This window comes from Gadus chalcogrammus, chromosome 7 (genome assembly GCF_026213295.1).
Source record: "Gadus chalcogrammus isolate NIFS_2021 chromosome 7, NIFS_Gcha_1.0, whole genome shotgun sequence".
NCBI classification, from domain to species: Eukaryota; Metazoa; Chordata; class Actinopteri; order Gadiformes; family Gadidae; genus Gadus; species Gadus chalcogrammus.
In genome coordinates this window covers 13,485,026-13,501,203 of record NC_079418.1, presented here as the reverse complement: position 1 = coordinate 13,501,203, position 16,178 = coordinate 13,485,026, and the positions used below count along the sequence as shown (strand labels likewise).

The window sequence follows — 16,178 nt, the reverse complement described above, 5'->3', positions numbered from 1 at the left end:
GGAGCTCTCTAAGTGGAAGTTCTTATTTTGTGGTTTCTATCACGGTATTTCCTTTTTTCAAGGTATTTTGTTACATGTCACTCTAACAAATATGTGAATTGTCCACCTCTCCATCTTCCTTAATAAGGCCCACTCACATAAAGCCCCTCCCCTGACAGGGAATTCCTCAAAATGGTTAGGGAACGCAAGACGACCTCAGCCAACAGATCCTAGTTGGACAAGAAAATCTCACGTTGAGCTGATCTACGATACCAGGTTCATTTCAATGCAAATATTGTAAATATTAGATCAAACTAGAAAATGCATTTCCTGAAGAAAATGCTGTGAGTGCTGTTGTACAGTGAGGTTGAAAATATTTTTTGATAAAGCCACATAGATTAAAGACACAAAGAAACAAGTTCAAAAGTCTAAATGGAGTAAACAATGTAAACATGCACACCATTTAAGAAATATAAATGGTTTGAAACAAACAAAGTGAAAGCTGAATGAAAAGCGCAAAGCTGTGCTAAAAATGCAGAAATGTAAAATTAATTGAACTGTAGAATTTGAAAGGTCAAATGTATTGCCCTGCACACGTGTGTGTGTGTGTGTGTGTGTGTGTGTGTGTGTGTGTGTGTGTGTGTGTGTGTGTGTGTGTGTGTGTGTGTGTGTGTGTGTGTGTGTGTGTGTGTGTGTGTGTGTGTGTGTGTGTGTGTGTGTGTGTGTGTGTGTGTGTGTGTGTTTAAGAGGAGCGTCAAGTAAATCAATGAGACCAACTGAAAACGAAGCCGGAATGTGATTCTGAATAAAGTTTAAATGATATCGAAATTTCGTTTGGATATTATTGAAGATACAAGTGTGTCGATTTGTTAAATGGTTTGAATGAAGATAAACGGTTGAAAATTGATTTAGTTATGTCTTAAACAGTTGAAGTACCAGAGGACGGACCTACTCACAGCGCCTCAGCTTCAACAGGTAAATGTAAGCATTGTGTGAGAGATTATTGTCCACCCAATTGAACCCTTACCTTTCGCTACAAGTGTGTACCTTTCGCTACAAGTTGCTTTACGTGTCATTACGGGTTAATGGGCAAGCGTTTGCTTCCTCTTGTAACTTTACTGACTGACTGACTGTTAACAGTTGTTTTCCAGAAGGGTAGCATAGACAAATTAATAATTAGAGCTGGATTATGCAGAAAAAACCAAAGACTTCCTTTGAGAAGCAAATGTTCCTTTTGCTTCAAATACATGACTTGTGTCTAGCTTTTGGTCATTTCCTTGGGGACATCAGGAATAACAAAATACGTTCAGCTAACCAAAACTCGAGCTCTTAGCTAAAGGAACGTTTGAGCATTTTGTAGAAATCTCAAGCAGAAATATTTACCAGACAGCAAGGGGATAGCCGTCAAGAAAAAATACATGTTGCTGCCCTCCATCCAATCAGTTGCTGCTACATGATTTGTTTAGAGGTGAACGCCTCTAACTTTGTTAGAGAGGAACACCTCTAACAAAGAAGTTAGAAGTGTGGCTAGCAAGTCATCGACTGCATGAAGTCCAGAAAAGCCTTCTTTTGAGTGCCACAGCATATCCTGTCCTGCATTATATAGTGTTGCATTTGGTTTAATCATCACAGCAAATGTTTTGTCTACCTGTATGAAATCTCTTGAGCTCACGCACTCACACACTCACCATTTCGGCAACTAAAGTTCCAGCGCACAATCACTGTGTAAAGGTCACAAACCATTTCCTGAAATAAGCCATTTCCTCCTGCCCCTTACAAATACAAGCTAACCGATATGGTTTCTGAAAGAGGCTGTGTGACTTCACACATACGTGTGTACAGACAGAGTTTCTTGGCGTATCCGTAGCGATTTAATACCTACAGTATGGTAAACACAGAAAGAGAAAAAAAAAAAATCAATAGTTCAAGGATGGTTATTAAGAAGCAGCATAGAGATTTCTTAGCAAAAATGATTCAAAGATCTCCATCCATTTTTTATATATATATATATATATATATATATATATATATACACACACACACACACATGAATATTAAAACCCCATTGACTTTCTTGTTATGAAAACATCTAAATAGCATCGTTATGATTCAGGTGAGTTTGACCTCTTTGGATGACAACATACTTTCTGAGCATAAGGAGAGTGCCATCTGCCCACCAGCCAATTGATTACCCGATCGGAATCATGAATGACTCAGCATGAAATACTAAACCCAACCGAATTCCCTTCCCAAAAACAGAAACCCTGATTGTGTGTGGATGGTGTGACTCACTCTCCCCATTGGAACAGTCAACCCCCTATTTTTTTTCACAATCCAACCCCTTGTCCCCTTATGCTATGACATAAACGTTTCGCTTCCAGCACCTAACAATAAAATAACATACAAATGAGCATCTCAATGGAAAGAAATATGAAGAAAACCTCCACATTAAAAAAAAATAAAAAATAGTCAATTTGTTGGTTAACCGTAGTATAATAGCCCAATGGAAGAATAGTAGGAATCGCTCTTCTGGAATATTCCACCATATATTACCGATACAAACCCTGCCGTGCAAACTAAGGGGGTCTCGCATACAAAATAGAATGGGGATTGCTTTTCTAAGGGCGATAATAAGTTTGGATAAGGTGTAGTGGCAAGAAGAGGCTGAGTCAACAAACCTTTATATAAAGTACCTACCTTTATATATAAATATACCAATTTTTAACCTTTATATAGCCTATAGTCACCTTACAAATATAAAACCAACATCAGCAGGCCTTAATATATATTAACACTACATAAAACATGCAGTGCAGAGTTATCTGGCTATGCCCTGTCTGAACGTACTTCTACGCAACAAGACCAATCACGTTGGCTTCATGAAAATATGTTTGGGGAGCATTTGGGGTTTGTGTGTACGTGCATCAGGTGTTCGCATGGCCTATATGAGCAACCTCAGCGTGGAGCCAGAATGACAGGCATGGGGCTACCGTCGTGAACCCCAACACACACACACACACACACGCACACGCGCACATACACACACACCTAGAAAACAATGCTACTGTACATGGTCATACATTCCACACTGGAAACTTATTCAGCACTGACTATAGGACTGACTAAGGAGGGGTTTTACTGGTGTCACGACAATCTAGCCTGAGCAGGATAGTCTTGTCTGAGGAGGATAGCATAATGGGCAGGGTGTTCCACTCCAAGACGAAGGTTTTAGTTTCGCCATCCACAGTCAACCTATAGTCATCATTAAGCAAGATGTCGTCACCGTTATCTGTTCCTTAATAACATCATATTTGAATTGACTGTAGATGACTTTGGATAAAAGTGTATGCTTAAAAGAAATGACTAATAATAAGTTATAGTATAATAGGCAATAGTAAACCCTAGTATAGTGGTGGAGACATGGACCAGCTATAGGCTATATGCAAAAGGACACCCCACCTCCAAAACACATGATTTTAACAACATTTAAGTTGTATTTGATTAGCGTACAAAGTTGCATTTGTGTTTATTAAAGCGTAGTCCTTTTCGGAACCTAGGCGATGGCTTTCTTGACCCAAACATGAACTTGTTTCCATGCAACCTTTGGCTGCATCAGTATGATCAATGATGCATGTTCAATATGTAGTTTTCGTGAAAGATTTCCCTCCAGCATTAATGCTTTTTTGCCTCCATCGAAATTAACATGATTAATGACTGAATGACTGAATTAGACGTTTTTGTTTTACTTTAACACAAGTAACGTTTGATCATTTCTGACATTGACAGTGGAAAGGGCAACAGTTGGGCCCTTTCCAGTTGGCCATATGGCCCATATTTAGGTTGGATTTTCTAAACATAGCCTATGATATCAAAATAAAATGTCGTGTGAGCTTGCACGTTCGCTCAGTGATAGACACTTAGTAATAATGAATAGTTAATCCATTTTCTATTAATCTGGTAAGTGCATCCCCTTCTGAACTGTAACACGGGTTTCTAATCAGGAAACCCCATTAGCACTTACAGCAACAACTGTGAAACTCATGTTAAACAAATGCCATAAGCTTGGCAGGTGGGGGGAAAACCAACAAGGTCAACACCAGGCCATGTGGCACATGCTCAGGCAGTGCCCATACATAGTATGGATGGTGTTGAATCGCTTATGATCTAAAATTATGATCACCACGTATACCACTAGGCAAATAACAGACACATAAGGGGAAGAATAACTGCAACAGTGTGATTAGTCGGTTCCTATTCGTCTCACTAATTACTGTGTACAAACATTGTGTATACTCACGCCCTGGTCTTTGGAAAGCCCATGGAGAGCAGGACGTCCAGGGTGGACGCCCCTTGCTTCACAGTGCCCGGGCGGGTCAGCCGCTGCCTCCGCGGGGTCACTTTGGTGTAGATGTCGTCTTTCGCTGCCATAGCTCACTCAGTCCTATCTCTGGTCAGATCGGAGAGATGAACGCTGGGATGTTGTTTTTTAGACCAGGGCGGTTTTGGTTAACCCGAACATACACACACAACAACGTAAAGCCCTGAACGAGGGCAGGAACATTTTTGGTGAAATGCTCTGAACCCCAAAAACAAGCTGCCTCTCACAAGCTCACTTTTGCTCCATCACAAGCCACGAATCGTTTTTCTCCTCTCCCGAGTAGCGAGGTGAACAAGTTGGGCTACTCCGAGCTCATGACATCCGGTAAACTGGTCTGGATGGTCAGTTCTGGATCTGACTTTACTTCCTTTCTCCACAATATCTTATTTATGAATGGAATTTGAGTGAGAGGAGATTCAGCCCATGGAAGGTGGCCGCTCCAATCGCCTTACCCCTTCCTTTAAAGACACAGTATCCGGTATCAGCCACTATTTCAAGGCAAAAGTGTATATTAAAAGTTCCAAGATCCTTATTTCCATGATTCTGAATATATAAACATTAGACCCCCTGACTGTCTGACCGACTGCCTCACTGCAGCGTTACTGACTGGATATTAAGAGCCATAACTTCCTGTTTGGATGTTCAATGTGGGCGTGATCTTTCCCCGCATGCGCCGTACCAATGAGCCAATCAGAGGGCTGCAATGCTTACCATAGCAACCAAACTGACAGCCTACCATGAGTATATAATGGTTTTTGATCAAGTTTAATTTTTAATTATGTTCTGTGTTCTTCTTTGACACAGGTAGGCGAAGACACGCGTTTTTATAAATCTAACAGATTAAAGCAATTAAAGATACAATAAAATGTGACAAATTGAGTGAACATTTCGAACGCACTACATGAAATAGCTCCAAGAATCAGAATTATTATAAGGCAGCAAACTTTATAAAAGACAGAACAGCTGATTATCACAAGCAAATTCTGTTTTGCTAAAAAAGAAAAAAGATTTGTCATGAATATCAAATGTCAAAAAATCTAAAATATTGTTTTGGATGTTTATGGTATCAAATCAAGATCAACACCAGTTTCATTGCATTCCCAGTCTGAGTCTATACAATTATATCAAAGCAGACGAGATCTCACCCATGCTTTCACATAAATCTGGATTCAGAGCAGTGCAAACTAAAACTAATCCCAGAGCGTTGTCCCTTAAAATCTTACAAGGCGAAAGCATCACAACCAGTCAAATTCAGTATTAAGTATTTAATCCACATATGGAAAACTCTACATGATTATTAATTGCATCGATTACACTTAAAACCACCTCATACCCGGTCAATGGAAAACTACATTTTTGGTAGGTGTTGGTAAATGGGACATACATTTGTAAGAAATTCATATTTCACACTTAAAAACGACATAATCGTTATCCTAAAGACTATAGCATACCTCTGTACATTCTGGCTTACTTCAGACTCTCTCTCACACACACACACACACACACACACTTAAAAGGGCCGTTGTATTTCCTTTGGTTCCTGAGCACAACATTTTATGCATTATCTCATGTGTGACATCACTACTACTCAAATTTTAATTGAGCTGATGAAAAAGTATGGTTTATACCTCTTTCAAATGTTTTTAATCAATCAACCTTAAGTAAAACGAATTGATAAAATAGTTCATCACATTGAATGGACACATAATAAAAAAAAGAAATAAAACAAAGCATAAAAAAAACAAAGATTAAATTGCAATAGAAGCCAGTATGTATAAGAAACAAGTCTCAAGAAGGACTCTTGATTAATCTCAAATGACCTGAATGAAGAGCATTGCATCATGGATCCTTCTAGAACTACAACTCTGTCGCAAAGTTACACGACAGGCACTTCAAAACCGCCCGCCCGCCCGCCCGCCCGCCCGCCCGCCCGCCACACACACACACACACACACACACACACACACACACACACACACACACACACACACACACACACACACACACACACACACACACACACACACACACACACACACACACACACACACACACACACACACACACACACACACACACAAAGAATAAGGGGTTTGAATTGCCCGCCCGATTTTTCCAGATGTTTAGAGCAGGACGAATACAAGCAACCATTCCCATAATGTGGAGGTGAGAGAATAAAAACGGGGATCCTTGCTCGTTGGTGACAACGTTCCAAAGAACCGACCTGATGCCAGACTAAACCACAAAAGAGGACTTCTGTCGGAATTCTCCCTGCAAAAGACATTCAACATTTAGGACCAATACAACAACAAAATAATGTTGGGTTTCCCTTTGTTTAGAATTTATTTAATGAAATAATGGAAGATGAAAGAATGGAATCATCAGGGTTATGGAAAAAGGGAACTGACAGCAAGCAAAGATGAATACTTACATCTTCCTCTTCCTCACCGCCTCGTGAGGATGGGGGTTGGTAGATGACAGATGGTTTAGGCTTGCTGGGGCAAATAAATAAATACATTAATGAAATAGTGGACTGGAAAGAAGATGACATGACCCATATTCTACACATGTAGCAGCCAAGTTAATATGCAAGCATGGATGAATGAATGGATTAGAATGGCAGTTGTGACCCTAATAAAATTATGCTCACCTTTCGCTCCGTGCTGTGCAGATGACGTTTTGGGGAGGGGGGGGGGAACAAAAAGATAAGACTCATATTTTCTTTCAAGAAATACATTACTCGTTAACTTAAGCCCCTGCCTGGCATGTTGTTCACTATAACAAGTAGAAAGTGCAGCGACCGAGTTGGACATTTGAGGGAGACAGAAACGAGATAATAGCTGACCAAATAAATAAAGATTTCTTGTTTGTTACGGTATTATATTGAGGAGAAATTTGAAGGAGGAACTTTTTTCCCTGGTTAGAATATGCAAAAGCACTTCCAATAACAAGTATTATTTGTCAATGTGTGAATGAAAGACGAGTTTCACACTTACTGGGTAGGTATCCCTTCTTGTTAGCGTACCAAAGACCACCTATTAGCAAGGCGACCAGCAGAAGAGTCACTATCACCGCAGCAACAATACCGCCAGTATTCACGTCCTCTGTTTAAAAAATTATGTAAAACATGTGTACAATGTTGATTTAGTGCGTCACATGTGGCTTAAAAATCAATTCAAATTTTACTAAGTAAACATTAATCAGGTCTGAAGCCAAAAACCAAACCACATTTGCTGCAGTTTAGACAGCTATAAAAAGTTTCCCAGTGCATACGGTAATACGTTTTTTATCAGAACAACCTGCAGTTGAATCTGTTAATAAGAGAACGTGGACGTTTTCAACTCTAGAAACAGAAAGCTGTGATTTGCCTCATCGCATCCAATTTGTGGCACCCATCACCGACGGAACCATTTAGAAAGCATCATTGACAAAAGGACTTGCTTCTATAGAAGGGGGGCTTGGAATTGTTAAACTAAGGGGGTGTTCACACAGGCAGTTTTTTTTTCAGGTGCGGGTGGATGTTTTACATTATATTCCTATGATACAGGGTGTTTTTGTAAAAACATCCTGGGTGCTTTTAAAGACACCGCTGCCAGCGGGTTTTTTTCACTGCTCTGGGTGGTTTTTAAGTTGGGATAAATTCAACTCGCCAAGAAAAAGCACCCGACATCAGGCAGTTTTTTGACAGCTGACCAATGAACGAGAACCTACGTCACTAGGAAAAACGTTGGGAATTCAAGAATGGCGACCCAAACCAAGAAGTCTTTCCCGACGGAGCAACTTGTTGTTCTTGTTAGTGAACATGTTGAGTTATATGACATGACCAACAAGTTATACCACAACATATATCACAAGGAGAGTATCTGGAGGACGATCGGTGGGATTTTGGGACATTATCAAACCGTAGCTCCTGAATACAACTATGAAACGCCCCGTACTGCTGCCGTCCCCGGTTTATGTCATGCACCCACAAACGGGAGGGTTCATCGTTATCCTCGTCGTTGTCATCTAACGCCAAAACAAGGGCTAATTTTCTCATCCTCGATATTGTAACTGACACACTAAATTCCCGTAAGACCACTCTCTCCCACCAGTCTTGGCTGCGGACTCGCATCCAACTTCCTCTTGTTTGCGGCGGCTCTTAGGGTAAATATAAAGATCTGACGAGAAATTGACGTTGCTGCGCTGTCCTCCCCCTTCTTAATTAAAGGAGCAGGCAGAGAAAAGCTCTCTCCTGCTGTGCTTTCATTAAAATCAAATTTAAAATCCCCGATAGTGATAAGACATCCATTATGTCGCCGCCGGTCCAGAGACGTGTCAGGTGTGCGCGAGAGACATAACGGACACTTTTGTTACTGCCATGTGTACAGTTCATTCGGAACACATTTTAGGAACAGATCTATGCCGCATAGAAATCTATGCGGCATAGATCTGCCATGAAAACGCGGCTACTGTAGCGTAGTCAAACCACTTTGATACGGTAACCGATTGGCAACGTTGGCTCTAGAACATTCTGCTCTAGAATGAACTTGACAAAACCACCCTGTCAGTTTTTTAGTTGGTAAAAAACCGCCCGGGTCAGGTGTTTTTTAATATAAAAAAACTGCCTGTGTGAACACGCCCTAAATCCCTACTTGTACCTGCATTCCAAACCTTTTCAAGCATTTAAAGATAAAAAATTGCTCCAATCTATTTGAATGAAATGGATCAGGGTGCACCACTTACCGACTTCCATCCTCACAGCCTTGCATCTCTTCGCTGGGCCCGCTGAGTTCACAGCCTCACAGTAATAAGCCCCCGAGTCAGCTTTGGTCACGGCAGAGAACTCCTACAGGGGGGGGGGGGGGGGGGGGGGGGGAACAGTATACGGATTTGAGGATGGATTCTACTCGTCGACAGGCCCTATATTAGAGCCCAGGGAGGGCATGTCTCACCATGTTGCCGTTGATGGGGTTGATCCTGTAGGTGGAGTTTTTGAAGTTTGGGAACTTTTTGGGGTCCTCCGGAAGGAGGGTATCGCCTTTGTACCACTTGTAGTTGGGCGGCGGGGAGCCGACCTTGTCGGAGCATCGGAGGACGGCCTTTCCGTTGGTGGTCACCGAGGTCGGGATGTTGCACACTGGGGCCTCTACGGGGACTGGGGACATACAAACATGCGCACAATATTAGATTTGGCCCCTGGGCGCATTTCGGTGCTATATGCGTTGCTGCAAAGGTTATTTGACATTGAATGTGATTGTTTGTTACGATTTATTCCCATGACATAAAACTATTCTAAATAATGGAGCGAGGCGCTTTCATTTGGTTGATGTTATGTTGTTTGTTAATGTTATGATAATAGTTGACGCCATTTTGTTTGTCTGATCTTATAATGTCGTTTATCTATTATTACGTGCCTCATATAAAAAAGTTCCTTAAGACAACCGACAACGTTTCAGCCAATCACGCTACATCTGTTCTCTGGTCTACTCTCTGTGTCGGAGGCGCAGGCAGCCCCTCCCCCCACACAGAGCAGACAGAGGTACGGTCGACATGTTACTTGTGCCTTACAGGCACTTTAATAGGCGTTTTTCACCAAGACAGCCAAAAATATAAGATTTGACATTCCCATTCCAATGTATGAATATTCCTAAGATTTCAAATGTAATTGCTCTTTATCAGAGTGCCCTTGCATTATTATGCTTTATCTTATGATATCAGTGGCATAAATTGTCTGCAATGAAAATAATATCGCAATTACTTGACAACAGGCCTAGCTGACCAGTCTGAATGGAAACATACAGTGGGTTAAATCGGATGTTCAACAGTCACTTGAACGAAGCCTCACCCAGAACGGTCAACTTCACGATGACTTTTCCGAAATTGTTGTTGCCAGAAACCTCACACTCGTACTCTCCGTTGTCGCCGCGGGTCACCTTGTTGAAGCGCACACCATTATTGAGTAACTCGACTCTGTTGGCATATGATTCTGCAAGTATATATATGAGAGAGAGAGAGAGAAAGAGAAAGAGAAAGAGAAAGAGAGAAAGAGAGAAAGAGAGAGAGAGAGAGAGAGAGAGAGAGAGAGAGAAATTTAGGCAGAAATTAAAGTCGCCATGATGCACCGTTCTGGAAGTGGGTGGACTGTTCCCACACGTCCATGGCATTACGTTGCCGTGGTGATGGGCAGTGGGCAACCCTTTGCTTCCATAGTGTCAAAATGTCAGGGCATTTTGGCAACTATAAATGAAAGTGAATGATGAGTCAAATTACAAGTGGGGCTTCCTCATTGCAACCCGACCCTGAACAAGATAATACAAAACATTTCATTGCTGTCATTCCCAGGAACTAATCGAGCTATATGTCCCTAAAGTCCATCCCAGGAAGTGGGGAAAAAAGGCTTAAAGCTCCTTAGACTTACAACACTCAGCAGCCTGAGTTTGAATTGGGTCCCTAGTGTCATTGAATGTCTTTTTACTACAAAAAATAAATAAAAGGAACAACAGCCACCATATTGTACAATATTGAATATTAATGGTGGTCTGTCAGAAGCTATTTTGTATTAATAATTTAAAACGTAAAATATTTAAACTTTTACATTATAAGTTCAAAGAAATCAAATTCTGATGATTAATGATCGAGTTAGTTTAATGCAAAAGAGACATTTAGTTAATTCAGAGACGGATCATTTAATAGTTGGGAGGCCAAGCCTCTAGTACGTTTGTATTTGGACTCAGACATTCTAGCTACTACATCATCAAGTTCACTTGATGTCAAAAGTCATTTACCTGTGGGTTTCCCGTCGAAAACCACGAAACGTTGGGCATTCAAGACATTAAACTTCCATTCCACCCGGGGTGTCGACCCGAAGTCGGCTGAGGGTTTGCAGGTGAGGTCAGCCCCTGAAACCAGTTAAGGCACGCCTTCAACCCCACAATACAAAACACTGTTCACAAGTCAACCGCATAATGAGCATCAATAGCAGTGTTATTATGCAATCAACCATTTTTATCGATAATGCATTTTTTATAGCAAGTTTATGCATGCTACCTGCATAATATCGTAAAAAGAAATGTATTTATGCTTATTATTTATTTATTTAGATTGTATACTTTTATAAATGCATTTTAGTGCTCACCTTCATTCTCTCTAACCTTCACATTTGAGCTATCGGTCCCGACAGTAAAGGCACCTTCTACACCTGGAGAGGAAAGGATAAAAATGATCAAGGACATGCATTTAATAAGGATATTGTGAGAATAAAAAAAAGATTGTTTGACACACACGCGATTTTTTAAGTCGTATTTAATGTAAGAAATCGGACCCTCAGCTTTCCAACCTGGGTAATCGCTAATAACTTGTACTGCTGCAAGCAGGGCACTCATTTTCTCTCGCATACTTTAGTATTATTTCCTCTCCGCCACTCACTTTTTGTGTGCGCGAGTGACTGTCACAAATCAAAACATTGATACCAAGGAAAACATATGAACTGAATTCCCTCATTATTTGCACTACACACACATATTATACTTCAAAACGTTCAGCATAATGAGCTTATAACTCATATGAAAGTAATACTTGATACTTTCAAGATATTTAAACTTTTGGATTAATTTTCCAATAAACAATCTTCAAAGGGAAACCAGTGTAAACAACAGACTGATCAGGCCATGATCACATATAGGCTGTAAATGAAGTGTTGGCAACACACACACACACACACACACACACACACACACACACACACACACACACACACACACACACACACACACACACACACACACACACACACACACACACACACACACACACACACACACACACATTCCAGTAAGGCAACACCAGAGAGAAGATAACATCCTTTTCATAATATCCTATAGAGCTCTTTTGCTATTATTTTGCCGCACAAGAGAGGTTGTCTCCATGCCCCCCACAGTTTGTACTGAGGCTACAACATCATAAAAGGCCTTTCATTCACCTGCCCAACCACTCTGTGCAGCCTTCAGACACTCTGAGCCGATCAGCAAGCTTGCGCCTTCAGGGAACTGATCCATCAACATGTCTTTCATTCTTCACCCATGAGCAAATACATGACAATTTCCAGTCAGGCCCACTGTTGTGCAAAGGGAATTGAAATTACAGCCCTGAAAAAACCCTGACCGACGTACTTCCTATTCTACTTGTGGTCACTTCTAGCTTAACTGGTATAGCACGACATGGCCACTGCCAGGGTTAGGGGTAGGGTTCCACCCAAGAAAGGATCAATGTACTCAGTGTTGTAATAATGGTGTCTTTGGATAAAGGCTTCTATCAAATGGCATATTTAAATAATAATAATAATAATACATAGGTTTTATATAGCGCTTTTCTCTGTACCCAAAGACGCTTAAATGCACATTTATTGTCACTTACTTAGTATTACAATGTTATTTTTTGATGTGAGCTGCTGTCACACCTTAAATACCCCTCTGGATAAATAAAGCAATATAATATTTATCATAATAATGACATATAATAAAAAGGTGCACAGGATCACTGGTGAAACCACCTATGATCTTACCAATGTCGGATGAGTGTTACAGCGAGCAGTAGTAGCAGAAATATGTCCTTAATACTTCAGCATAGTTGAGAATACACCAGAGAACACAATAGGACATAAGGGAACACAATAGGACATAAGAGGAGAGCCCGTCAGCGGTCCGTTCAGACGGACTGGTGGACAGGCAGTGTTCCAGGTCACCGGTGTGACCAAAGGAAAACAGTGGAGTTTGAGGTCGGGAAAAGGGCCTTCGCGAGTCAGCGTCAATAAAAAAACTGATAACCGAGTGTGTGCCTTGTTTGCGTGGGTAGCTGCGAGTTTCAGGGGGGGGAAAAGATTTTGAAAGGGTAAGATAAGGTAAGCCATTAACTACGCAGGCAGTCTCCAGTGAATATGCCACTCAAAAAGGTACAGCAGTAACCTAAACTAAAATAACTTCGGCCGAATCCTGCGTTTGAGCTATACTGCACAATTGTCTGTTGCAAGACAAAAAAGGCCGATCGAGACACAAAAGTTGTGTGAATTTCAATCCAGACAAGCACTCTGCTGTGTCGTTATTGCCTCACAATAATTCACTTTATCATCATAAATGACTTGAATCAAGTAAACATATCTCAAGATTGAATCCTTCTGATGTAGGCTACTGTCTGAATAGCCTACATGAAGCAAAATGCTAGTGTAGCCTACTAGAGAACCCTATACTAGATATCACTGACCATCTTTTATAGTATCTACCATCTTTATACCACTCTAGAGTGTGTGTCGGGGCATTTCAATTGTTTTACTTAATATTTATTTATTCAGGGAAGGCTATTGAGAGCAGGCTCCTTTTTTCAATGACGAATGATTACATCAAACAAATAAAAACTGAAATACAAATGTATAATAGATATAAACAGTCGGTCAAACAACCAGGACAATATATCAATACATATAAATAATACATGCAATGATAAACTAACCTGCACGGCTATGACTGAAACTCTGAATGCGTTGGAAAGCAGGCCTACATAATAATAAATGGGTAGAATATTCTCTAGAAACTCTACAAGTTTGCAAATTAGGCCTTACGTTTCAGTCCTAGTCCACAAACAACTTGTTTTCTTTAGCATTCTTCATTCTGGTTGGTTTCTGGTATGGGATTTCATCCCCAATTAGTCTATAGTTTTCAACAGGTGTATGGTGGGTATGAGTGAACACATAGTGATTCACATGAGTATTGCTCACCTGTTGACGCCAACACGGCGAGAAGGTAGACCGAAACCAGCATATCGGCCTCGTCAATTAGATCTTTCGGTTTCTCCAACAACCTGTTGCGTTCAGCTAAACACACACAGGTCCCGACGCTTTAAAGTTTTAAAAAAATACTAAGTCAACGTCGTCCTTGTGAGTTAATAGAACGAAGAATTCGATTGAAATTAAAGGTGATTTTAAATACACCCAAAATGACGATATCGCATTGAAGAGTATCTACGCCCTGACCTGCTGCTGAATGTGTGAGTGAGCGTCCTTGTAATACGATCTCACCGAGGCATGGCATTGTTGCCAGATTGGGACAGATTTTCCTCCCAATCTGGCAAACCTGGCTGTAGCGCGCTGAAGCCAGGGTTGCCTGGTAGTCTATCAATCTGGCAACACTGCCAGAGGTAGACTACCTGGATGACGTCAGCTACCTTTCGGAGAACTGGTTTAACTCGTCTGGGTGCATACCTTAGGACGGTTGACCTACTGTTAATGAAGCGATTTGGTGACAGTTTGTATTGTTGTTGTTTTTTTTTGCAAAATCGCTAATGCTAAATATTATGTGACTATATGTGGTATGTTGGATCATGGTGACCAGTGAGGTAGGTCCCTTGTCTTGAGCAACATCCAATAGTAATCAGTGTGAACTTGTTAAACGTCACCTGGTAGGCCTACGAATCAGGCGTATATTAAATGGAATTCAGGCTTTCCATGGTTTTACTGCTGTCATGATATTGTCAATTCCTGACATGTCACCCGCTGCTGTTCATTTAGAAAAACACAGCACTGGGCAGGTCATACATCACATGTGTTGTTCACAACGACAAGGAAGTTAAAGCAAAGCAAAAAAAAGTAAAGCAATTATAATTGAACCCAAAATCTGTTTAAAGTGAGTGCTGCACAACATGAAATAGCCTACTGTTGGAAACATAGTTTTAATGGAAACACCTATATGTATTTTGGTTTATTCAGTAGGCCTATTTCGGTATCCTTGAATCAACTTGCAATTTGACTAAAATACTTTACACAGAGTATAGCATTGTACTTTACCACACAGTGAAATATTACTTTGTGTCTAAGGGTATCTTTAAATTATTGATGGCCAAGTTTACTAAAATAAATGTTTTTCTTTCACTGTAAATGCGTTAAACATTTTATTGTACTAGAATCTGGTTTTACTCAACTTTGACTTGCATGAAAACGTTTCAATAGACAGCTATTATCTTCCCAAACCAAGGAATTCTAAACAAAGCTGTATAAAACATTATACATTGCATTGTATAACCTAATATACATTATTATTGGTTTCATAGCAATATTTAAACAGGTTTGGAATGTACACACTTTGTCATGAGCTATTTCATGTTATTTCAATATTGTTTTGATACAGAGGGTTGCTTATCTTCATATGTTCTGCTTACATTTATTCTGCCAATGTGCATTGCGCACTGTATTTTGTTTCTATTCTCACAAAGCTCTTAGGAGGGGAGAAGGGAAAGTTCGGCTATTGGGGAGCCAGATTTATCTGTTGTGTTTGAAGACAACTTCAATTAACATAAATACCTTAAGGCCTTTACTTTATATCAAGTCCTTTTATCCAAATCATAAATCGGATCGAACCCTGAACCTTTCTGCTGGGAGTGAACCCCTCCAACCACTCACCACCAACACCTCTATTTCTTGTTCTATCAAAATAATAAAAGGCAGATTACACAAGCGCCACGTACTAGCCAACACAAAGCATACAAGTACAATGACTATGTGCGTAGCGGGCTGTAGGCCTATACAATGCAACACGTCCACAGCTCTGCGACCCTACTCCCCCGTGCCTTCACATCTCACATGAAGCGCTGCACGTAGAGGTCATTTATACGTCGGACATCGTCAAACTAATGAGGCTGTGATGTTGAGGGGACGCAGCGTGGCGGGGGGGCGGGGGCGGGGGCGCAGGCGGCGGCTCACATCAGCCCGCTGACCTGCAGCACTAGGGGCAGGGCGGAGACCCCCAGCAGCGCTCCTGTCCACCTCGTCAGCGAGGGGCTCCACGCCGCCGAGCAA

The 16,178-nt window shown here is 41.0% G+C and overlaps 2 protein-coding genes across 4 annotated transcripts in view; both read right to left on the bottom strand.

Annotated features, from left to right (window-relative positions):
* Window positions 1-6,256, bottom strand: part of ubash3ba (ubiquitin associated and SH3 domain containing Ba) — a 43,492-nt gene extending 37,236 nt beyond the window's left edge. For 2 of the 3 annotated variants that reach the window (XR_008896013.1, XM_056593917.1), the window contains exon 1: window positions 4,277-6,256. Coding sequence is in view for 2 of the 3 variants with exons in the window: in XM_056593917.1 (XP_056449892.1) it covers window positions 4,277-4,407 (131 nt within the window). In the remaining variant the exon portion in view is untranslated. The remainder of the gene's footprint in view (window positions 1-4,276) is intronic. The other variant, XM_056593919.1, reaches the window with a different exon arrangement.
* A 109-nt stretch (window positions 6,257-6,365) lies between these two features.
* On the bottom strand, window positions 6,366-14,372 carry f11r.1 (F11 receptor, tandem duplicate 1). Its single transcript, XM_056594596.1, has 10 exons — window positions 14,106-14,372; window positions 11,475-11,537; window positions 11,125-11,238; window positions 10,185-10,325; window positions 9,292-9,494; window positions 9,083-9,185; window positions 7,354-7,461; window positions 7,008-7,020; window positions 6,789-6,852; window positions 6,366-6,628 (listed from the first exon to the last, which is right to left on the bottom strand). The coding sequence occupies exons 1-10, from the start codon at window positions 14,146-14,148 to the stop codon at window positions 6,593-6,595; spliced, it is 888 nt and encodes a 295-aa protein (XP_056450571.1). The 5' UTR covers window positions 14,149-14,372; the 3' UTR covers window positions 6,366-6,592.
* Window positions 14,373-16,178: the final 1,806 nt, after the last annotated feature.

Coding starts and splice junctions, on each gene's coding strand:
- f11r.1 (XM_056594596.1), bottom strand. CDS start 14,148: ATGCTGGTTTCGGTCTACCTTCTCGCCGTGTTGGCGTCAACAG. Junction 10,326..11,124: donor TTTCGACGGGAAACCCACAG/GTAAATGACTTT, acceptor ATATACTTGCAG/AATCATATGCCAACAGAGTC. Junction 7,462..9,082: donor GGCTGTGAGGATGGAAGTCG/GTAAGTGGTGCA, acceptor TTTTTTAAACAG/AGGACGTGAATACTGGCGGT.